Source organism: Cibotium barometz, chromosome 30 (assembly GCF_041138505.1).
Source record: "Cibotium barometz isolate CiBa-2024 chromosome 30, ASM4113850v1, whole genome shotgun sequence".
Classification (NCBI taxonomy): Eukaryota; Viridiplantae; Streptophyta; class Polypodiopsida; order Cyatheales; family Cibotiaceae; genus Cibotium; species Cibotium barometz.
In genome coordinates this window covers 20,541,684-20,566,270 of record NC_141075.1, presented here as the reverse complement: position 1 = coordinate 20,566,270, position 24,587 = coordinate 20,541,684, and the positions used below count along the sequence as shown (strand labels likewise).

The 24,587-nt window shown below is 47.6% G+C and overlaps 1 protein-coding gene across 3 annotated transcripts in view; it reads left to right on the top strand.

Annotated features, from left to right (window-relative positions):
* LOC147621256 (ARM repeat superfamily protein) overlaps positions 1-24,587 on the top strand; it is a 189,867-nt gene that overhangs the window by 105,558 nt on the left and 59,722 nt on the right. For all 3 annotated transcript variants that reach the window (XR_015269782.1, XM_086823966.1, XM_086823965.1), the window contains exons 26-27: positions 10-145; positions 1,911-1,992. Coding sequence is in view for 2 of the 3 variants with exons in the window: in XM_086823966.1 (XP_086680092.1) it covers positions 10-145; positions 1,911-1,992 (218 nt within the window). In the remaining variant the exon portion in view is untranslated. The remainder of the gene's footprint in view (positions 1-9; positions 146-1,910; positions 1,993-24,587) is intronic.

Below are 24,587 nucleotides of genomic sequence, written 5' to 3'. Positions count from 1 at the left end.
TGTGTGCAGATTTTTCTTGTTTTTTACGGATCAGAAAAACAAGACAACTGTGGACGATGTGTATGCTGCTTTAGCTTTGATGTATGGATATGCGGCATCTTATGCACCTTCATCTGTCATAGAAGCGAGGATCGATGCACTAGTGGTACATAATTGGCTCTCTTTATGCTCTTTGATATACTTTCAAGGTCAATCTGTGTTGTGCTGCTATGAGACACTTTTTGTATTTCATAATGGGAATTGCCAAAATCATGGATTATGAACCTTGATGATTTCATGCTAGCATTGGTTTGGCTTGAGGTCTGCTTGCAAATAATCTGCGAAACTCTATCTTTGACACCACCTCGGTTTTGTTTTTCCCTCTATTGCTAGGTGAGGCCGCCTGAGGGCGGTATTGGAACAACTGCACCACCCCCCCCCCCCCCCCCCTCGGCAAAAAAAAAAAAAAAGGGCGGTGTGTTCCCTCACTCCAAGGCATCTTTTGGGTGCGCCAGTTAGGTCATGATCTTGTGAACTCCGTCCAGAGTCATGCACCACCACTGCTGGGATACAATGCCATCGGCTTGACACTACCTCCTTTATCAAATACATGCTGAAATCTTTGTGAAGGTTGATCAAGACATTTCACCAATTGTGCCACATGAGCTAGCTGATTTATCTGAGGATCGTTTTCGGTGGCAGATTTGAAAGCTGATCTTGTACTTAGTTTCAACCATTTACTTTTCTGCCTTTTGTATGCTGCATGCTGCCCTCTTGTTCTGTGCACCTCCTGGCACATTATCCTTCTTTAGTATTCTAATCTTAGTTTCCTGCTGTTTTTACTATTATCCACTTGTGCTTGGGAGAGAGGAGCATGGATGGCTGCCAGAGGCAGATGCTGGAGACAGAAATGGGTAATCTATATTGGCAAGTGTGGTACGATCTTGTTGTCTCGTTTGAAATGAGCGTATGGAATGTTGTGAGTCATGTCCGTAAGTGCAGTGTTGACCTGTAATATGCAGTTCCATAATCCGCTTGGGACAGCATTTTAGCCAATTGTTGTCATGCATGTCTTGTGGAATGATGCTTGTGGGATTTTGAGGACACCCCAATTTTTTTTAAAGGCAATGAGACACGTATGGTGGGGTATAGTGTGAAACATGTAGGTAGTAGGACAGCAGGCTTTAGCATGAGGAAGAGCTGGGTTTGGGGGGGGAGGGGGTGTGGTGCTAAAACAGTGCAGCAGCTGAGTGGGCAGGCAACATGCAGCAGCAAAGAGGCAATAAATAGGGGTGTGGCAGCTGAATGGGCAGGTAGCATGCAGAAGCACAAAGGAGGAACTGAATTTGGGAGAAGGGGGAGGATAGGAATGTGCACAGTTTGTATGTGTAGCTGGCCAGTGCGTAGGGAGGAGGTACAGGCATAATGTGATTGTAAATGTTTAGGTGCCATCAGTAGATGCCCACACTTAAATATCACAAATAATCCCCTGGGGGCTGATCCTCTCAAGGCAAGTCATTTTTCACTTGTTCTTGAGCAAAGGAAATAGTAAGGGCTCACGTTATCAATGTGTATAAGGGATATCTACATGCTATGTTGTTTAAATAAACAACTCTAAACGTACATGGGCATGACATGTCCTTTTAGTAGATACCTTGGAGAGACAGCTATCTTTTGCAACTTTACTTCCTCCTACACGAGTGAGAAATGGTGGGTTAAGAGGGCATAATTTGCATGATTGTTGGCACCACCAGATTAAACTGTCTTTCTATTTTAGAGCAAAGATCTGGTTTTCTTTTTTGTATGACTGATTTGTATCATAGCCATTGCATTCTAGGCCTTGTGATAAATTTTCCTTGTTGAAAGATATTTAATACTCAAGAAGATGCATATATAAGTATTATTCCTAACCCTCTCATTCCTTTGTGCAGGGAACAAATATGCTCTCTGGTTTGTTGGATGTCCGAACAGCCACAGCCAGGCAGGCCGTCATCACTGCAATAGACTTATTAGGTGTGACTTAAATTAAAATCCTTTAAATGATGTATTTAAATTGTGATAAAGGAGGCTTACATCGAATGGGATTCTCCTTCAATCCAATACTGTAGACTTGGACGTGAAAAACCTTCCATTAAGAACATCTGGTTTAGAAAGTGTTTTTTCAACTATCTGTAGATTAGCCATCGTATGTATGTAAATTGGTTGCATCCAGGCCATAAGGTTTGCTGTTATGTAACATCTGACTTTGTTGATAAATTAGACATAGAATCAAAGAGTCGTCGTGTCTTTTCCACTGAGCTGCTTCCTATAATCTGCAACTTGTGCCTCCTCACAAGTCACCAAGCAGTAGGAAGGAGCCCTCAAGGTCTGGCAACTTATATTTCAGGCTGTGCTTAAGCACATGAGATTTATAGGCTTGCCATGTTTTGGATTCCTAAAATTATTTCACAACAATGCCCAAGGGTGTTAATTGCTGTGAGTATTTGAGGATAGAGATATTATGCATGGGTGTATGCAGCAAGGATCGGGAGTGCTCGACCAAAGTAACAATTCGCAAGGATATGGAGGTCCTATGGCAATTGCATAGACAGGCTGTAAGGAGGTGTTTTGATGCAGGGATAACGTTGGAGATAGGACGAAACATGACATGACTCTCTCTGATAGGTTGTAGCCACACGTTTCCATGAAGTATATCCCTCCTATTATGAGAATCTATTCAAAGAGTGAGAACTCCAACATTAATATGGCCAATAAAAGTTAATTACTATGCACACTTTATCTATGTGTACTTTAACTGATATATCGAAACATTTTGTTCATTTTCAAAATGCTTTAAGAGACCGTGAACTTCTTGAACATTTAATAACCTTGGGGATGCCTTTGGGGTTCTTTTCATCATGAAGAAGCTTTAACGAATAAGACAATATCAATCACCAGGCATATGCCCATGGCTAGGCGGTAGAACCTGCTAATTGACATACTTTGCTTACAAACCATTTCCTGCTAGATGACATGCTTTGTTCACAAAACGTCTCCTACTAGTTGACATACTTTGTTTACAAAATGTTTCGTTTGGACAGAACTACCTCTCCACAAGACGAAATCTCCTTCTCCCTGAAAGTTTTCTAGACCCTTTAAACTGTGGACATTGCTGTTCCCAATAGCCTCTGCTCTTTGAAATAAATTGTATATATAGTCATGCATAACCTTTTTAATGGCGATAGGAACATTCGAGACTTGTTCCGCATGTGTCTGTCCGATGTTTTCTGTATGCACAGAATCACATGCAATAGACATAGCAACACATAAGAGCCACGAGTAATTGATGCTGCCAATCAGCTCCCCAAACTGTCTGAACTAGAAATGTGTGTGTATTGTGATGCGGGAGCTGAGGCGAAAGGGAACAGGTGGAATTTCACCCCTTTCAGAACTGTGTCCCAATTGTGCCACACAAGTGATTTCTCCCCAAGTGATGTTATATCTGAAATTCAGCACATGCCTGAGAGCATTCAAAAATAGTGTTAACCTCCCTGTGGCATCATACGCAAAAGGGCAAGATCCCTGTGACTCCTCGCCGACCTCTGCCGCCCAGGTGGTCACTGCCTCGGTGGACGTGGTTCCAAGGGTTATGGTGCGTGCTTGTGACAATGAGCTTTTTGAGGACTTTGTGCTGGTTCCGGGACCTAATGGTCTATTGAAGCAACGTATGGAGATTGCAGGTAGGCGTGACCAATGCGGGGTTTGTCACCAGATGGGCCACTTCGCTAGGAATTGCCCTAGGGCTAGGGGTTGTAGGAGACGGCGCAAATGCATCTCTCGGGTGACACAGCCTAAGGCTCCGTCTTGACTAGCATCCCGCCAGGAGTGGCGTGTTCTCTCACGGCCACCCTTGTGGTTAGAATCTTGGGACAGAGGCTCATGCTTCACTCACACATAATGTATTGCAGGATGATGATGTTGTCATGAGAATATATTTTAAGTCCTCTAGAAAAATATTATTTATCCCCTCTTGAGTAATTTGGGGACGCCTAGATTACTCTTGCGTCATGCCGGCTAGGTTAATATCGTGGGTGACACCACTATAAATATTAATACGTGCGGTATATGACGTATGTTTGAGGCCACCTATGATTATTTCAGTTAGGTTTGTATGGCAGGGTGATTCCTGGGGTACTTACGCCTGGTAGTCATGAGTTGGTGATGATTTGTGCTTGTTTAATATTTGTGGGATTAATTTAATAATTAATTGGGCTTATATTTTCAGGTGATGAAGACTATGGGAATTGAAGAGTTTACTTTGGAAGAAATGTCTTGGATCATCACATTTCATTTTTGGCAAGCATAGTAGCTTGTAATCTTATTAAATGATTTTTCCATTTTGAACTTTAGGAAAGATACATTTATTTTTGTGGAATTTATTAAAGCTTATGGCTTTACCCTAGTCCCAATTTGACACTCTATTTTTGTTAAAGAAGAGTGCCGTGCTCTCTAAAAAGCACATCTTGTATTTTGGGGGCTATGGCCTAATTTTGGTGAAAAGGAAAGCTAATAAAGAAATACTCTTGTGTGGGGAGAGGCCACGCACAAGAGGGGGGAAGATTGCACCCAATATGGTCTTTTTGGAGCTAAGTATTTTTGTTTAAGTGTTTAATTTTTCAATTGCTTTGATTTAGTTGAAGCTTACAAGCAATGGTTTTTATGATTGAATTAATTCTCTATCTTTCCACAATCAATTCCTAGAATAAGATTCCGGTTGCAGTGGTATCAGAGCTTGGGCTAGGAGATTTGTGGAGAAGGTAGGAAAGGGCTTCAACTTCTCAAAAATCAAGAAAGTGCAGGAATTTATCCAGTGGACAGAAGGGTGTTTTGCAGGTCTTTATCCAAAGGTCAAAGATTCAAAACTAGATCTACTCTCAAACCCACTCACCACCCTGCAAAACCATCCCTCTTTATCAAAAAGCGGTTTTCCCAAATTCTCAGTGAAATCAGAATCTGACCGTATGGATGAAATCCTCATAGCCAAAAACCTCACGGGTAACTCTCAGAAATCAGAAAGCTTCAAGGTTGAGCAAATCTATAGTGGACGGGGGAGATAAATCCATGCAAAAGCCATCTCAAAACTCTCCATAAACTTTTGGAACAAGAGGCGTAAGTGTTTAATTTTTCAATTGCTTTGATTTAGTTGAAGCTTACAAGCAATGGTTTTTATGATTGAATTAATTCTCTATCTTTCCACAATCAATTCCTAGAATAAGATTCCGGTTGCAATGGTATCAGAGCTTGGGCTAGGAGATTTGTGGAGAAGGTAGGAAAGGGCTTCAACTTCTCAAAAATCAAGAAAGTGCAGGAATTTATCCAGTGGACAGAAGGGTGTTTTGCAGGTCTTTATCCAAAGGTCAAAGATTCAAAACTAGATCTACTCTCAAACCCACTCACCACCCTGCAAAACCATCCCTCTTTATCAAAAAGCGGTTTTCCCAAATTCTCAGTGAAATCAGAATCTGACCGTATGGATGAAATCCTCATAGCCAAAAACCTCACGGGTAACTCTCAGAAATCAGAAAGCTTCAAGGTTGAGCAAATCTATAGTGGACGGGGGAGATAAATCCATGCAAAAGCCATCTCAAAACTCTCCATAAACTTTTGGAATAAGAGGCGCCCGGCGGCAGCCTGCCGGCGCAAAACGCGTGGAGAAGAAGAAATTTAAAAAAAAAACTTCATAAGCTAATCAAGCTTAAACCCATAATCTAATCTCTCTCTAATCTACTCTTACTTTTCCCAATCCCCATGCAAGTCACATCACTCCTTTTTCAACCTCTACTTTTCTCAATTTCCAAATTTGAGGAGAAATTCAAAGGTTTTACAATTCTGAAAATTTCTGGGTGCAGAAAAGTCATTTACAGGTTTTAAAAAGCTTGGAAATTGCCTAGAAAAGGCTAGAAAATTCCGGAATCGCTTCTGAAAAATTCTGAAAATTTCAGAAAAATATTACAGAGTTTGGGCAAGGTTTACAGGACTGTTTCAGCAGGTTTCAAAGTGCAGAAAAATTATTTCATCAACAATTCGACTAGCCCAAGACTCTTGAATCACGCGGAATCGTTCGGGATTTGTTTGAGGCGACGAGAATTCAATTCAGCCATTGAACAACGTCTTGTTCAGCTTCAACCAAGATCGAATTGCGGGAGAAAAATAAGATAAGTACTCATTTTTTTGCTTTATTTATTTACATCAAATAAAGTAAAATTTTATTTATCTACATCATTTGCACAAGCACTATGGCCGATTTGCCTATCTCGCCATCAATTCAAGAGCAACTCCTTTCTTTACAACATCAAATTGTAGAAGAAAGAGAGAAGCGTATTGAATTGGAGAGACAGCTCTCAAATCGTAGACGCAAGCGTGACTCTTCGCTATCTTTTGATGACGAAGATGACACTATTCAAAGGGCTGTAAATGCTACATTGCAAGCACAAAGGTCACAAAAAGAATCCAAGATTAGTCGGAAAGCTTTCACATTTCAAAATTATGATGGAAAGAAGGATGCTAGAGTCATTTTAGCTTGGCTTAGTCAACTAGATGACTATTTTTCTGGAGAAAGATTTTTAGAGAAAGATAAGATTAAATGTGCACTTCTTTGCTTAAAATAAAAGGAACGATAAATGGACATGAAGTTCTTATTTTGCATGATGATGGTAGTACACATGATTTCATTTCTGAAAAGGTACTTAGAGCATTAAATCTTCATTCTTCACCTACGCACTATAAAGTCAAAGCAGCATTTACTGGAACAAAGTACAATTGCATGCAAGTAGTGAAAGATTTGGATTTATGCATCAAACCTTTAACAGAAAAGAGGGATTTCTTAGTTGCACCTTTACAAGGGGTAGATATAATTTTGGGTATGCCTTGGAGACACAAATACAATCCTATTATAGACTATGACACTCATAGTATTTCTCTAAGGAAGGACAATGAAAATATTATCCTTCAGTGTCAAGTCAAAGGAGAAATGAGTCCTTTGTTGAGTCACACTCAAGCAAAGAGAGCTCTAAGAAAAAGAGACAAGACTTATATGGTATGGGTTAACCAGCTTGATGCTAAGTTGGACACATCCAAAAGACCAAAGTTTGATTCTTTTATCTCCAAATTTAGTGACTGTTTCATGAAGATTTACCTCCAGGATTACCTAAGTCTAGGCCTGAGGATCATAGCATTGATTTATTGCCTGGAAATTCCCCGCCTTGTAAAGCTCCCTATAGAGTCAACAATGTAGAGCAAAGAGAAATCCAAAGCCAAATAGAAGACTTGCTAGAGAGAGGCCTTATTCGACCTAGTAGTTCACCTTTTGGAGCTCCAGTACTTCTTGTTAAGAAGAAGAACGGAACTTACCGAATGTGTGTAGACTATCGTGCATTGAATAAGATTACTGTCAAGAACAGATATCCTATTCCTAGGGTAGATGATCTTCTTGATAAGCTTAGAGGATCAAAGGTTTTTAGCAAGATTGATCTAAAGTCTGGGTATCATCAAGTCCGTATGACTCAATCTGACATTTTCAAGACAGCTTTTAGAACCCAAACTGGTCATTATGAGTTTTTGGTTATGCCATTTGGTTTGACCAATGCTCCAGCTACTTTCAGCCGTATGATGAATCGTATATTCCTTAAGTTTCAAAGTTTTGTTATAGTGTTCTTTGATGATATTCTTGTTTTCAGCAAGGATCGACAAGAACATGAACAACACTTGGAACAAGTGTTCAATCTTTTGAGAGAAAATGAATTGTATGTCAATCCTGAAAAGAGTTCTTTCTTTCAAGAGGAGATTGAATACTTAGGACATATAGTATCGGCCGAAGGAATTCGTGTAGATCCTAAGAAAATTAAGTGTATTGCTTCTTGGCCTACGCCTAGAAACATACATGATCTTAGATCTTTTCTTGGCTTATGTAGTTATTATAGGAAGTTCGTCAAGAATTTTGCTTGTATTGCCAATCCTTTGACTGAACTCCTTAAGAAAGCTACAAATTTCAATTGGACTGATAAGCAAGATAAATCTTTTGCAACACTCAAGAATGCTTTAACACAAGCACCAGTTCTTACACTACCTGATTTTCAAAGACCATTCTTTATAGTAGTGACTGATGCTAGTGGCAAAGGATTTGGAGCTGTTCTTATGCAAGACAACCATCCTATTGCATATCAAAGTAGAAAGCTTAAGCCTGCAGAGCAAAATTATAGCACTTATGATAAGGAATTAGCAGCAGTAGTGCATGCTTTGAAAATTTGGAAGCATTATCTAATGGGCTCTGAATTTCTTATCAAGACAGACCAACAAAGCATTAGGCATTTGCTTACGCAACCTCTTATTTCAGATAGACATATCAAATGGGCAGCTTTCATTCAAAGTTTCCAACCTATGATTCAATATCAACCTGGAAAAGAAAATGTTGTTGCCGATGCTTTGAGTCGAAGACCAAATATCAACAACATTTCTATAATTGAAAGTGAACCATTCGTTCTCATGAAAGAAACTTATGAAGTTGATCCAGATTTTTCTCAAATATGGATTAAATTACGTGAAAACAATTGGACACCTCAAGGAAGTTATTCACATAATGATGGTTATCTTTTCTTTGAGAAAAGATTGTGTGTTACTCAACCTTACAGACAGCTTGTCTTGGAAGAGATGCACCAACCACCATTTGTGGGACATAGAGGAGTTTCCGCAACACTTCAAGTAGTTTCTCGAGAATTTTATTGGCCCCATTTGAAGAATGATGTAGCTAAGTTTGTAGCTGAATGTAACATTTGCCAAACAATCAAAAGCTACAAAGGCAAAGCTTTAGGATTGCTTATGCCTCTACCTATTCCTGATAGACCATGGGAACAAGTGTCTATGGACTTTATTACTGGCTTCCCTACTACTTCCAGTCACCATGATATGATTTGGACAATAGTGGACAGATTTAGTAAGCAAGCCTATTTCATTCCATGCAAAAAGACACTAACTTCTCAGCAAGCCGCGAACATATTTGTTAAGCAAATTTTTGTTCATCATGGTCTATCCAAAGTGATAGTTTCTGATAGAGATTCTAAATTTTGTAGTCACTTTTGGGTTGCTCTTTTCTCAAACTTGGGCACTAAGTTAGATTTTTCTACGGCTTTCCATCCGGAATCGAATGGACAAACCGAAGTTACAAATAGCACTATCTTAGATATGCTTAGAGCCTATGTTTCCCAGCAACCTAGTGCATGGGATAAGTACATACACCTACTCCAATTTGCTTATAATAATACTCCTCATACTGCTACTGGTCGAGCACCATTTGAGATCATCTATGGAAGAGCATTGCCTATTCCGGCTACTAGACTCTCTCATAAGATTGAAGCAGCCGACCAATATGTTAGAGACTTTGATCGCATTCTATCTGAAGTGCGTGATTGTATTCAAAGAGCTCAAGAGAAGTATACATCTCAAGCAAATAGGAAGCGCAAAGATTTTTCATTTCAAGAAGGTGATTATGTACTCTTGAGAATTGAAAAGCGTCGATTAAAGAGTGTGGAAAAATTCCCTGCAGTGAAGCTAGCGCCTAGATATTATGGGCCATTTAAAATCCTTCAAAAGATTAATGATGTGGCCTATAGACTAGAGCTTCCATCTAATTGGAATATCCACAATTCTTTTCATATCCATCTCTTGAAACCTTTTCGAGGAACACTTCCTACTCACCCAACATATGAGGAACCACCTCTTATTGAAGGAGAGGAAGAAGTACTAGTTCCTGATGCGATCATTGACCAAGAGATAACAACAACAAGGACAGGTAATCAATACTTCAAGTATCTTTTGACTTTTAAGAATCATCCACAAGAAGATGCTAAATGGATGCCTGAGAAATTTTTTCGAGTTTACCCTGAAATTCTTCATTCTTTTCAAACCCAGCAAATCCGCAATTGAGGACAATTGCAAACTCAAGCAAGAGGGATGTCATGAGAATATATTTTAAGTCCTCTAGAAAAATATTATTTATCCCCTCTTGAGTAATTTGGGGACGCCTAGATTACTCTTGCGTCATGCCGGCTAGGTTAATATCGTGGGTGACACCACTATAAATATTAATACGTGCGGTATATGACGTATGTTTGAGGCCACCTATGATTATTTCAGTTAGGTTTGTATGGCAGGGTGATTCCTGGGGTACTTACGCCTGGTAGTCATGAGTTGGTGATGATTTGTGCCTGTTTAATATTTGTGGGATTAATTTAATAATTAATTGGGCTTATATTTTCAGGTGATGAAGACTATGGGAATTGAAGAGTTTACTTTGGAAGAAATGTCTTGGATCATCACATTTCATTTTTGGCAAGCATAGTAGCTTGTAATCTTATTAAATGATTTTTCCATTTTGAACTTTAGGAAAGATACATTTATTTTTGTGGAATTTATTAAAGCTTATGGCTTTACCCTAGTCTCAATTTGACACTCTATTTTTGTTAAAGAAGAGTGCCGTGCTCTCTAAAAAGCACATCTTGTATTTTGGGGGCTATGGCCTAATTTTGGTGAAAAGGAAAGCTAATAAAGAAATACTCTTGTGTGGGGAGAGGCCACGCACAAGAGGGGGGAAGATTGCACCCAATATGGTCTTTTTGGAGCTAAGTATTTTTGTTTAAGTGTTTAATTTTTCAATTGCTTTGATTTAGTTGAAGCTTACAAGCAATGGTTTTTATGATTGAATTAATTCTCTATCTTTCCACAATCAATTCCTAGAATAAGATTCCGGTTGCAGATGTATTGTAAGGTTCCTCCTCCTAAAATAGGAGAAACACTTAAGATAGTCCACTAAGTCTTAACTTGGAGAAAATTTCCTATTTATCGACACCTTGACCATGTAGAGATTCAAGGATACGATTCATAGGGTAAGACCTAGTCCTATCCCACAGGGGAAGCGTGATCTTTTGGACGTCGACTTGTAGGGCTCGCTGTGCTGCGGTCGAAACGCTTCAGTCGGATCTCAATCCTGAGATCGTTTGCTCACCGTATGAGCAAAAGACTATAGCGTATGAACTCTATCTAAAGGCAAAAATCCCTTATTAAAGTCTACGCAAATGGGGGGGGGGATTGTGAGATGTCCTTAAGACTAAAAACGTGGAGGAGGGCCGTGAGGGCTGCTGTAAGTCTATTCATACGGGGGGGAGGGGGGAGAAGAGGTAAGGACACTGCCTCTAAGCAAGAGGGGGATGGAGGAAAATTAGCTTATCTGAAAAGAGGCAAATGAGGGGGTGTGAGAGGGGCGGGTGTACTGCAGCAAGTACGCTACACAGGGACGGACGGCGGTACGGACGACGGCATAGGGCATACGTTGCACAGAAATGCGTGTAGCCTGTGGAGTACCCGGGGGGGTTATATAGCTGAGGGGTACGGGTACGGGCGCTGCGCAAAGCAAGGACGAAAGGACGGTGTACCGTCAAAGGCTATGGATCAGTGGCCTGCATGGGTCTAGGGGAAAGGTACGGTGTCAGTTGTCCGGGAAAGGAGTGGTACGCATGTACCTTATTTGGTCTGGGGCAGCATGGGTGTCCACGTAGGGGTACGTGTGGACCATACAGTGGGCGGCCGTCCTTTGGTTCTTGGGCGGCCATCGTACGGGCACCCTAGTAAGTGTGTACGGCCCAAATTTTGGGGCGGGGTATCCAAATCTGGGGCGTCCGCCTCGATTTGCGTACCGGACCGCCCCGGGGGGCATTTTTTTTTTGGTCCGGGAGGTTCTCCTGGTCGTTGGGGTTCAGACCGTTCGTCAATCGGACGCCCGATCGTGCATTTATTAAGGTTTAAAGGTCGTCGCTTGTTAACTAAAATGACTGAAATTTGCGTATAAGTTTGATCCGGTGTCCGTTTTGGATGCTGTAAAATCCTATATTAGGGTAAAATCGCGCGGAGATTCCAAATTTGGGCTCAGAATTTGAAGATTCTAAGTAGAAATGACTCAAATAATAAAATCATTGATTTTTATACCATAAAAACTCATAAATTTATCTATTACATGAACATTTCTTTATTAGTGAAGATGGGTATGTTGCGTGTATTGGGTCATAGTGATGAAGCTGCTGAGTCATCTTCGCAGAAGGATGATGCATGAGGCAATAATGACTTTGTTGAGTCCTTCCTGTTGGGGTCGGATAGTACGCAGGATGTACATGGCATGGGGGATCAAGAAGATGCACACCAGGGCATGTCGCCATCTCAAGAGGCTTTTTAGGATGTATCGTGTACACTATGATATATATGATCATGATGCCTTGCAAGGCACTCATGTATTGCGCACGCATGCAGAGACTATGCATAGTGACTTCCCCCTCCTTCACCATTATGAGAGGGGGACATACACAACGAGGATTGTCTCGTGGAATGTGCAGGGCATCGGTGGGCTTTCCACCACCGGTAGTAGGAAGGGCCTCATGAAGGACCAGCTCCATCCTGCTGTTATCGGTGGAACTGTGGATGTGCTCTTGTTGCAGGAGCACAAATTGGATAGGCACCATCGTGGTAAAACTGGTAAGATCCTTTCTTGCTACACTTATTGGTCCTGGGAAGATGGGACCAAATGGGGGGCTATGCATTTCTCTTGCGGCGTCACTTATGCCTCATGTTATTGGACATGGTGTTATCGTACCTGCTAGGACATAATGCATTGTGGTCTTGCATGAGGGTCAAAAATTGGGCATCTTGAATATTTATGCACCTAATCTGAGAGGTGAGAGGGTGGCCTTTTGGGACACCATTACAAACCTCCTCCCCCGGACAGATCATTGGATAGTTGGAGGGATTTCAACATGGTTGAGCAGCCCTTTGACAAAAAGGGTGGCCATGAGTGTAGAACACACCCCTTGGAGAGAGCGTCATGGGAAAGATTTACGCTCTCTTTCTATGGGAGGGATTGTTGACACAGGATGACTTCTAGAGGCGGCCTAACTCTTTATCTTACTCTTGGCATAACCGCAAAAGCAGGGATGGATATGTCTTGGCACCATTGGATAGGTTTATGTGGATGATTGGAGTCTGGATAGGGGAGGCACCATTTCTATCATGCCTGGAACCACCAAGTCAAATCATTGCCTAGTTGTTTTGTGCCGTAAGGAGCTGGGGACTAAGATGGCATCCCCCCGTGTCTGTATCCTGGATTCTCTCTATCTGGGTGCAGGGATTTCACAGGAGGTCGGAGAGATTTAGATATCATGTGACGATTCTAACCCTTGATAGAGAGTTGCTTTGGTCCTTCTAGCAGATGATATCGTTATCTTTTTGATCGGGAGGAGACTATGGATGCCCCCCTTTTTGCATACACAGCGCGGCTAGGCCGTTGGATTCGGATGCCAGAGATTGATGGCACCTCAGCAACAGCAACAGTACATTGGCAGTCACAGAGTCTTTCCCAACATTTCCTCATAGATTTTTGGAAGAGGCTCAAGGACAGTTTTCGTCAGTTTTGGTGAAGATGGATAAATATTGAAGAGGTGACCAACATATAACACATCAGTTTTTGTGAAGTTGGATAAATATTGAAGTGGTAACCAAAGTCTAAATGTGCTTCTTTATGGTAGGAACTGAAAGGGGACCAAAAATCCAACTTGTGACGTTTTGTACTTCTAGACATTTACAAGACATGCATCCCATTGTTCCATCATCCAAATTTATAGCTTGCTTTATTGAACTTTTTTTTTTTGTTTTCACACAATAAGATACTCTTTATACAAGTGGACAACAAATATGCAAAGTAATCTATTATCAGTAAATGAGTTGTCACTTGGTTCATATGTAATCAAGGGAAAAATAGGGGATATTTTATGCTAGACTATATTATATGAGATATTTCTAATCATTTTATTTTTAAAGAAAAATCACATAAACTTACTAGCTTGAAGTGAATTATGAAGACACGATTATAAAAAAATAAATGTTATGCCAACATATAAGAAAAAGAATTTAAATGATTCTCCCAAGGTTTCTATACTTTCGTATATCTAAAAATTTGTATTTGCCAACCTATTTACATCAATACCATGATATTGACTTCTCTATTTTTCCAATGATGGTGATCAACCTCTTTCTTTGGCTGATGGCACATAGGAGCTTGGGGGTTGGCACGTGGTTGGCCATTGGAGGTCGACCAACAACTTGCCCGAGGTGCGGCCACCCTCAGGAGTCTTACCGACATTGTCTTTGGGATTGTCTGAAGGCTTAGCAGGTTTGGCAGCGGATTCTCCGCATTTTCACGATGGAGAGGGCTTCGACTCGAATCATTACATGGGGCACTATCGCTTGGGCCACAGAGGCTGAGGTTGTTAGGTCTTATGAGGAGGATGGTGGGGGGCTAGCCCTTAAAGTCTCGCACCTCCGCATTTTGGCAGTACCAGTCACAGTCCCTCCCATCTATTGACCACTGGAGACTAGGCTCATGCCAGAGATGGGAGATTTGCGGGAGCATTGCAACTTGGCACATATGGCGAGCTAGATCATCGAGGGTACCCACACTCCGCCTACGGAGTCCATCAAGAGCATTTGGCTCGACATCATTTATACCGTCCGTAGTTAGTGAGGGAAGTTGCAGGGTGGCTCTAACCGCATGCGGAAGCGGCGGGAAGCTTTCTTGAGGCTCTGGCGGGAACCTTTTCTCCCTGATAGAGGTGGTGATCCCACTTGGCATTATAGACCATCTGTGTGGTTATCCCCCCCCCCCCCCCCCCCCCCCCCCCCCCCCCCTTGTATGAGATGGCCTTCTCCTCATAGAGCGGCTAGCCAGGGGGGAAGTGCATCTTTCTCCACCTTTTGATTATTTTATCCCCGCCCCGTACATGGAGGCGAGTTTGTATCTAGCCCTTCGTGGCTGTTTTTCATTAACTAATGGATCTTCTTCCCCCCCAAAAAAAAGATGATTGTTAGAGGATTTCTTCTTGGCACTGAGCCATGGAAATAATTTCTCATATAGCAGGTTACGAGGTGTACTTCGGTTAGGGGAGGTGACTGGATATACAGCCCTTGTTTTATCTTTTCGGAGGCAGAGCATCGCCCCCATCCTCCCCCTTGGTTAGATCCCTTCTTCGGGCTTGGGATTGCATGAGGAGGTTCTTGGTTCACATACCTCTGTGGTCATCTGAAGAGGCTAAGAGACAACCCATTATGTGGAAGGACTTGTTCTTGGATGAGAACAGTAGACCTATTGGGGAAGCTACGCATATTCAGTGGGCTGGCTGGGAGACTCTTCCCCACAATGCTGGATTGGAAGAGGCTTAAAAGCCTCACGGAGGATCGGAAAGGTGTGCTTACAGAGCAGTTGTTGTCGTATGCTGTACGACACAATCGTATGGTATGGCACCGTACGATATCGTGTGTTGCGAAACATGCCCCCCCCCCCCCCCAAAAAAAAAAAAAAACAGTTTCTGATCATTTGTTTTTTCAAAAAATGGCCGTTTTTGGCCATTAAAGGCTGATTGTGACTGTTATGGGGCTTGCTTGTGTTGGGTCTCGCCCTTGGGTGGGTGCCTTGGCCTCCCTTTAAAAAGCTATCCACCCACTTTCTCTCCATCACAAATCAAGCTCTCGAGCTCAAGCTCTCATAGATGTAGCCTCTCAAGTTCAAGCTCTCATTGCTCTCAAGCTCTCCTCTCTTGGGCCTTTGTACTTGCAAGGTGCCCAATTCCAAGTCTCCAAGCATTCTCTCTTCCTCTCTCTCTCACATGGCATTCACAGTGCCATTTGTCAAAATCCCAAGATCTCTCCGTGAGGGAAACCTGCAAAACAGCCATGTGAAAAGCAAGACAAAGCAGTGAACCCTAACCCTAGAAGGCAAAGTGGAAGAAACATATCTGGGTGCAGGCATACTCGCCACCCAACCATGACAGCCGTGGCCAAGCCCACAAGACTTGGCTGTCCCCACCGAGCCACGAGCTAGAGCGTCATGCTCTCGTGAGTGCCATGCCATCGTTCTTATCCGGTGTCCTCTACCACCTGGGGTTGTTCCCCAAGGACGTCGGCCTCTTGCGCGATGGTGCTCTTGCTCCACGCGCTTTGCACTACTGTGCTCCATCCGTCGGTGTGTGCCCAACTGGTACCCCTCTCCCCAATAAATAGGGAAGGAACGCCCAAAAAACACACGCTATCAATAGCGGACCAAAAAGCACATGTCCGCCCACAACATATCATACTCTAGCTCGCCAATCTGTCTGTCCCTAGCGTGCACATGACATACTCCCCTTCCTCAAAAGAGCTCACTCTTGAGCTCAAGAAAAAGAACTCAAGGAGAAGTTGTCACACTCGCAAGCAACACTAGAGAAACACCCTCTATTGGTCGAAACCAGTAGTCTCAAGGACAAGCTGACTAAGAGATTGACCTGCTCAAGTAACATCACATGAGCGTCAATTCCTAGTCACAAAAGCCTAATCCGGAGAAAATGGATCATTTGAGTAACTCTAAGCTGACAATGCTACCAATACCAAAGGTAAGCAACCAGTGTCCTAAAGAATTATCCCGAAACCAAAAGTATCTTCCATTTGACTACCATGCTTTCATCTTGATGTCCTCTATAAATCTAGTCTGGAAAACATTTCCAACACCCTCCTTAAGTGGACACTAGGAGGACCATCAGAATAAGCTCGACTGCGCTGCGCGATCTGCTCTTGCGCCTACCCTCCCCCTGCTGCCCCTCGCCGTCGCGCGCCCTCCCTGCCCCCCGCCTCTCCTCCGCCTCTCCCCCCCGCCGCCCGCCGTCCACGCTTCCTCCCCCCCCTCCTTCTCCCCCCCGCCTTCTACTCTCCTCGCTTCCTCCCCCGCCATCTCCCCCCCCCCCCCCCCCCCCGCCTCCTTCCTCGCTTCCTCCCCCCCCGCCATCTCTCCCCCGCCTTTTTTCCCCCGCCATTCTCTTCCCCGCCAGTTCCTCCTCCCGCCATCTCTCCCCCGCCATTTCTCCCCCCCTCCCCGCCTTCTCCTCCGCTTCGAGGCTCTTCCCTCCGCCTTCTCCCTCTCCTCCCCCTTTGTCTCCGTTTCGCCCTTCCCCCCACCGCCCGCTCCCCCCCCCCCCCCCCCCAACCCCTCCCCCCTCCCCCCGCTCCGCCCCCGCTATCCTCTCACCGTCCGCCTCTCCGTTTCCTCGCAGGGCTGTGTCCCTCCCGTTAGTGACCCCGGTCTCTGGCTTTTTCCCTCTGGAGGACTCCATGGAAGCCGCTCTGACTACCCCTGCCGATTCCGGTCTCCGTCTGGAGTTCACAGCTGCAGATCAGCAGTTGTTTGTTTCTAGAGTATCTGCTCTTGAGGCCTCCTCCTTGGTCTGCAAGATAGTGGGTAGCCGCCCGATGCGGAGAGAGCTTCGCGACCTTCTGCAAGGCAGCCTCGTTGGCGTGCTTGCCAAGATCGTCAGCGTTGATTTTTTGGGACGTGCCCCCCAGGCAGCTCAGACGGTGCTGGCTCGGAGCCCCATTGCCCTCCGCTCATCCCGGGCGTTCCTGGCGCGATGGACCCACGGTTTCGACCCCGCTTCTGACCCGCTAGCAGGCGCGACAGGTTTCCCCATCACTATCTACTTTCCTGGACTCCGCAGGGAGTACTTGCCCCTCTTGTCATCCATTGGCAAGGCGTTCGGGCAGGTGGTGGAGACGCCTCATACAGTGGCCTCAGTGATAGCTCGGGCAGCAGGACTTCCGGCCATTCGTGTTGTGGTTCCTTCACCGGAGTCCCTCCCGAAGACGATCCTCCTCCCTTGTCTTTCTGGAGGACATTTGATACAGCGCGTGGAGTATTCGGGCCTCCCCGGCTAGTGCTACAACTGTCGGGAGATGGGCCACCTCGCACGCGCTTATCCCCGCAAGGGGGTTCATCCTTCACGCTCTGCCGCCTCTGGACCCCCTTCAGGAGGCCCGAGGGGTGGCCATCCACCTCAGAGACCGGACATCCCTGGCTCGTCTCAGCAGGCGCCATCATCTGACGAGCAGGCTCCGGCGGAGGATGCCGCGCAGTCCCAGGAGGCTGGCGGATGGCAGGAGGTTCGCCGGCGGAAACGCCAGGCCCGTAGGGAACGTCCTCGCAGACGCCAGCAGGCAGCACAGGCTGGCGGACAGGCGACCCCGGCTGGCGTCCATGCACCTACCCGCACTTATGCTCCAGTCAGGGATAGGCGGTCAGCAGGTCCCACCCCGATGGACGAGGATTCAGTCTTAGTGCCCGTTGAGGCCGCTGGTGGAGCCCCCCACGTGGAGACCCCGCTCCCGCCCCCCTCCCGCGGGGGGCCTCGTCCCCTCCATGGAGCAGATTCCTGAGGATCCCAGGCCGCACTCTACGACACCCGGCCCCTCTTCCCTTCACTCGGAGAGCACTCCTTCCTCCCCCCCTCTCCCCCCCCAGCCCCCCCCTCCCGCCTCCCCCGGCGGCCCCCCCTGACTCCTCTCCTCTGGCAGATGCCTCTCCATCCTCTCCGCGCTCTCCCCCCTCCTCTCCGCGAGCGACCATCCCTCCCTCGGCCTCTCCAGGATACTCCTCCAGACCACCCACTGCCCTGGGGCAGCGCAGCTGGGTAGGCCAGAGTTCTGTTCAGCGGCTGTTCCACCGCCACTCCGGGCCGGTGGAGATGGCGATCATAGCTTCGCCCGCCACTGAGTTCTCTCCAGCCTCCCCTGGGGGGCCCCCGCGAGTGATAGGGCTCCCAGTGGATTATGGTTTTTTCAGGTGTCTCCAGTTGGATGCTGGCCCGTTTGAGACACTGGTCGCGCCCTTGCGAGTTTGCGTGGTGTGCCATCCCTCTCGTTCTCCTTCAGTGGTGAGCAGCATGGTAGCCTTCTCCTTTCCTCTCAGTGTTGCCCCAGACACAGCATGGGATTGCAACTCTGTAGAGGAAGTTCTGCGTGATCAGATACTGGAGTTTTCTCACCACTTCAGTGACCTGGGGCTCACGGACCTATTGTAGACCCGATTACACTCAGCCCGCATGAGCTTGTTTGGCATAGGAGATTGGCGTGCGGATCCGGTCCACACCTCCGTTGAGGCGGTGCTACTGATTCTCCTCCACGCCGCCCCGAGGGTGCAGCCTACCTTTAGATACATATATGCAGAGGACTGGTCTCACGCCTATGCCCTGGACAGGGCGAAGGCGGAGTGGGGCTGGACACAGAGACAGGTCACCCTTTTTTTGGAGAGACTCCGCACCCGGACTGACAGTGACTATTCTCCCTCCAAGCCGGCGCCCAAGACTCACAGAGTGGAGGGCAGCTCATCCGGGCCGGCTGAGAGGGGTGAGCCAGTGGGGCGGCTGCTTCACTTGCCATAGCTCATCCATGAGGATCCTCTCATGGAACATCCAGGGTCTTGGTGGACCTCGCTGCTACATTGGTAGGGGCAGACTTCGCCAGGAGATCCAGAGGGCTCTCGTTGGAGGACCCATAGATATCCTTTTCATCCAGGAGCACCACCTTTCTGCCGGGCGTACCCGCACCTGCGGGAAGATCTTGCCAGGCAGGAGTCACACTTTTTGGTCACCGGCATATGGCTCCCAGGGGAACCAGGGTGGAGTATGCATCTCAGTCAGCGAGCAGCTTCTATCCGAGGTTGTGGATTCTGGCACTCTGGTCCAGGGTCGAGCGTAGTGGATCATCCTTCGGGTTGGGGAAGACCGCATTGGCTTCCTCAACTTCCACGCCTCTAATGGGGCGACCGGGAGAGCTGAGTTCTGGAGCACCATTAGGCAGTCCCTAGCAATGGCAGACCATTGGTGCCTAGGGGGGGATTGCAACATGCTGGAGGATGCAGAGGACAGGATGGGGGGCAGCCAGGAGACCATTCATGGGCCGGAGCTCGCTGCCTGGGAGGAACTAGTGCTGCAGGTGAGAGGCCAGGATCCGTGGACTCTCTCGGAGTTTGGCAGGTTGCAGGGGAGTTTATCTTTTTCGCGCTCAGATAGACGGGCCACAGGAGTTAACCTTTCCTTTTTTACATTGATGAGTGGGCTTGCGATAGAGGTGGCACTGTGTGTATACTTGCAGGCTCCTCGTTTTCAGACCACTTTTCAGTGCTTCTCCAGATCGATGACCCCACGAGAGGAGAGCGAGGCCAGAGCGTCCGGATTCCAGATTGTCTTATAGAGGAGCCCGAGATTGCGACCAGAGTTGAGCAGGTCTGGCAGGAGCTTCAGTTCAGGAGAGGATCGGCAGCCAGCGATCTTGACAGGGGTTGGCAGGAGATCAGCAGGATGCTCAGACAGGCTGCCCTGGACCGTCTGGAGGCTTTCAGAGAGTAGGAGAGGAGCCTGCGGAGGAGTCTAGCTTCCCTCCAGAGACTTCAGGAGAGGGAGCCTACGAGCCCTTGGATTTCAGAGCAGATGGAGTCAGCTCGCACAGAGATCAGATCCATCGAGGAGAGGAGGGTGGAGTTCCGATTCCATGCTCGGGCTTCTTTTTGGACACAGGCTGGAGACAGAGTGACTCGAGACTTCTTTGAGGCGACAGGACCCCGTTTCAGACGAGAGGGTCTCAGGCGTCTTCGGCAGGCTGATGGCCAGGTGGTGGTGGACCCCCCCAGGGTTCGGGCGATCGCCACAGATTTTTACAGGGATCTGCTCTCTGCTGAGCCAGCAGATGACAGGGTGAGAGAGGCTCGGGAGGCAGTCTGGAGCTTCACGAGACCGGTTGTGCCGGCCCATTTGCAGCACTCCCTTCTCTCCCCCTTCTCGGATATGGAACTGGAGGAGGCTCTTCAGGCACTCCCTCGGGGCAAATGCCCTGGTGAGGACGGTCTCTCAGTGGCTTTCTTCCAGAGGTACTGGGGTCTCTTGCATAGGGGCTTCAGATTGGCATTCCAGGAGATCATGGAGTCGGGAGACATGCCGGACAGCATGGCAGAGGGGTTGATTCACCTGATCCCCAAAGAGGGAGGAGACAGACTGGAGATTAGACAGTGGAGACCGATCACCTTGCTAGGCACGGCCTACAAGGTCCTAGCTAAGGCGATCAGCAGGCGGCTTCAGCCTCACCTCCCGGACATCATCCACTCCACGAAGACAGGCTTCATCCAGGATAGGAGCATCCTGGATAACATCTTCTCTTTCTGGGAGGCTACGGCTTTGGCTAGATTTCGGCAGGAGGATCTGGCTGTGCTCCTTCTCGACTTCGAGAAGGCATATGATCGGGTGGACTGGGCCTTCTTGGAAGGCACTATGGAGAGGATGGGCTTCCCCCCTCAGTGGATCCGTGGGGTCTCTGCACTCTACACATCGGCCCATAGCCAGGTGCTGATACAGGGCGTGCGCGGAGAGAGGTTCCAGCTCTCGCGCTCGGTGCGGCAGGGGTGCCCCTTGGCGCCCTTTCTTTTTCTTTTTGTGGCGGAGGCCATGAGCACTTTCTTGACGGCACAGGATACAGGTTTGCGGGGCCTCCAGCTCCCCATCCGCACCTCGGAGGAGCTCCTAGACTCGGAGTTTGCGGATGACACTGCTGTCTATCTTCAGGGAGGGGAGGAGAACCTCCGCCGCTTCGCCTCAGCCATGGACAGGTTTTGCAGAGCTTCGGGCGCTTTGATCAACTGGCACAAGTCGTGTGGGTTGTGGGTCAGTTCCGTGCCCCCCCCCGACTTGGAGGCCAGTTGATGGGTTTCAGTGGCTGCCCCCCGGCACTACAGTGCGCTATTTGGGATGCTATGTGGGCATTGACATATCTCCGGAGCAGCAGATAGCCCCCCTTCTTCTAAGCATTCGGAAGAAGCTTCTGTATTGGAGTACTGCTCGTTTATCTCTGGCTGGCCGAGTGGTTGTGGCCAACCAGGTCCTGCTTGCTACCATGTGGTATATCACTTCTTGCTGGGCCTTCTCGCGGGCGTGTATTGGCCAGGTGCAGAGGCTCATCAGGAACTTTCTTTGGTCCGGTGGCGACGGGCGGCCCGCCAGGGCCAAGGTGGCATGGGCTGTGATCACCCAGGCGAGGGAGAGAGGCGGCCTGGGCATAGTTGATCCTATTTGTCAGAGCCGAGCTTTGCTTGGCAAGTTGGTGGTTCGTGGCCTCCTACCAGGCGCTGAGCCGTGGAAGGAGTTTCTTGTTGCCAGGATTCTCAGCCGCACTCCTCCTCTTAGCGGCCCCTGGACCCCCAGTATCAGGTGGATCTTTACAGAGCAGCGATCCAGAGGAGTGGGCCTTGGCTTCGAGGAGCGCTTTGCAGCTAGCCTTCTGAGGGCTTGGGAGCATTTGAGGCCGTCACTCTTCCAGACGCCCCCGAGCACCGATGAGGAGCGCCTGAGGTAGCCATTGATGTGGAACCCCTTGATCCGACTTCCCAGTGGTCATATGGTTGGATCGCGATCTCACGTGTCATGGGGCCCTTTGAGCTCCGGCCCAGCCCAGTCCCTAGACGACTGGATATGTTTTCAGCAGCTGCCTCTAGAGGCTCAGGAGAGGAGACTCAGCGGGATGAGGGGCAGAGAGTTGATGAGGCAGGACATTGAGGCGGCCATCCCCCGAGAGTGGCGGACTCCAGTACAGGACCCTCCACCTCCACAGTGGATGGGCGTCTTTACTCGGCATGAGATCCTTCTAGCGGTCTGCGGCTCAGCAGAGAAAGTTGCCCCACTCACCTTCGAGGTGGGAGAGGGAGGCCAGCTTCAGAGGACCCGACTAGTTTTGGAGGAGTTCCAGGGTTGTATCTTTCAAAGGGTGCGGGTGGTCGGCTTTCATCAGAGACAGTGGCATGTAGACCCCTCACCGGCCTCGATAGGGAAGGACTATTCTTGGAGATTATGGGCTTGGGACAGCAGGCCTCTTATTCGCCTTTAGTGGGATCCAGGCGAGTGGCTTTGGCGAGATCCCTACTCGGCCCCTACCAGCCCAGGCACCCCCTTCTTTCAGTACACAGCGAGGCTGGGACGGCGGATCCAGAGGCACAGGACAGCGGGCACCCCGGTGGCGGCCGAGCATTGGCGGCGACAGGGACTCTCCCATGCCTTCCTTAGGGACTTCTGGCAGTGCCTCTGGGCCAGCTTCCGGCCCCGGAAGGTGACGCTTTTTATCTGGCTTACAGCGCATAGAGGACTGGCTGTGGGGGCTTGGCTAGCTTTTGGCAGACACCCAGCGTCCTGCCCTCGGTGCGGCCATGCACAGGAGTCGCAGCGGCACTGCTTATGGGATTGCCCACAGGCACAGCAGGTCTGGCAGCGCGCTCTCAGGATGGTTTTTGCAGGCTCACCAGGTGAGATGATGGCGACGTGGGGTGCGGTGGCTTGGGCCACGGATAGCGGCCCGGCCCTTGGATACGAGGACGTCCCTGGCAGTGTGACCATCCAGGTCTCTGACAGGGCGATGGCGGTGGTTTCGACGCCAGACTTCTCTTCGGCAGTCTCCCAGGAGGGGGACGGCACGAGATGATCAGCAGCATGACGGCTTGGCACATATGGAGAGCCCGATGCAGGGAGGCCATAGACCGCCAGGCGACTCCACCGGCGGAGGTCATACAGGCCCTCTGGGTGGACATCATTCACACCTTGAGAGGACACTGGTGAGAGGACACTGGGGGAAACTTCAGGGCGACTCGGATCGCATGAGAGGTCGCCGCAAGGCGTTCCTCCGCACTTGGCAGCCTGGCCCTTTCCTCATCGCGAGGGGCGAGGATGTCACTTGGCACTACAAGCCTCCAGTTTGGCTCTTCTCACCTCCAGCATGTACTACTAGGTAGCCCTCCCCAGAGAGCGGCTAGCCACGGGGGTGGAGCTCCGGTGTTCACTGTGTTTATTATCCCTCCTTGTGAGGTGAGCTTTGTAGCCTTATGGCGTTTTCTCATTAACTAATAGAAGGATCGTTTTTCCAAAAAAAAAAAAAGTCTAGTCTGGAAAAAACCACAAAACTGGGAAAACCCAACACCTACTACCGAAGCCTGAACCAAGTGGAACACAACAGTAGTCTCTTCCCAAACAAGAGAAGAACCAATCTTCTAGAAAAGATCATCAATCTGTCCCCCGTCACCAAACAGAGCTCAGAAAGTCTATGAGTACCTTGGACATGAAAGGAACAACTGTTCCAACAGACCTGGTTATGACTCAAGCTAGCATCTATCATAACTGTCTGTATCAAAAGTAAAGCATCTATCCCTCAAAAATATTGAGATAGCCTTGTGTTTGTAGGCGCAGAGTCTGAATAAAGTCTTGACAATTTGGCGTAGCCCCGTAACATGCTATGGATCATGGCGTCCCATACCACCATGATACACCCCATACACGTGCTACGATTACTACAAAACACCAGTTTGTGTATCTGTCGGGATCTATCAAAAACAATAAATGCCAATGGCTGACCATGTGCCACAAACTGAAACAAGTTCTCGAAAGGAAGAACTCCAAACGAGACTAGTGATCATAACTCGGTCCAGGGATTAGACAACATCTGTGTACACAAAGAAGAACAACCTTGACCAGCGTCCTAGTCAAAGCATCTGTCTAAACCTAGAAAATCTTGGAAACCAAAACTTACTTCCAAAAACTTATGCGCATCACGCAAATTCTTGAATAACCATGATTCAATAGTCTTGGTATAAGAATAGTCGGGTATTCTTGGAATAGCGTGAATATGTGTACACACTCCTGCTATGTAGAGGACCA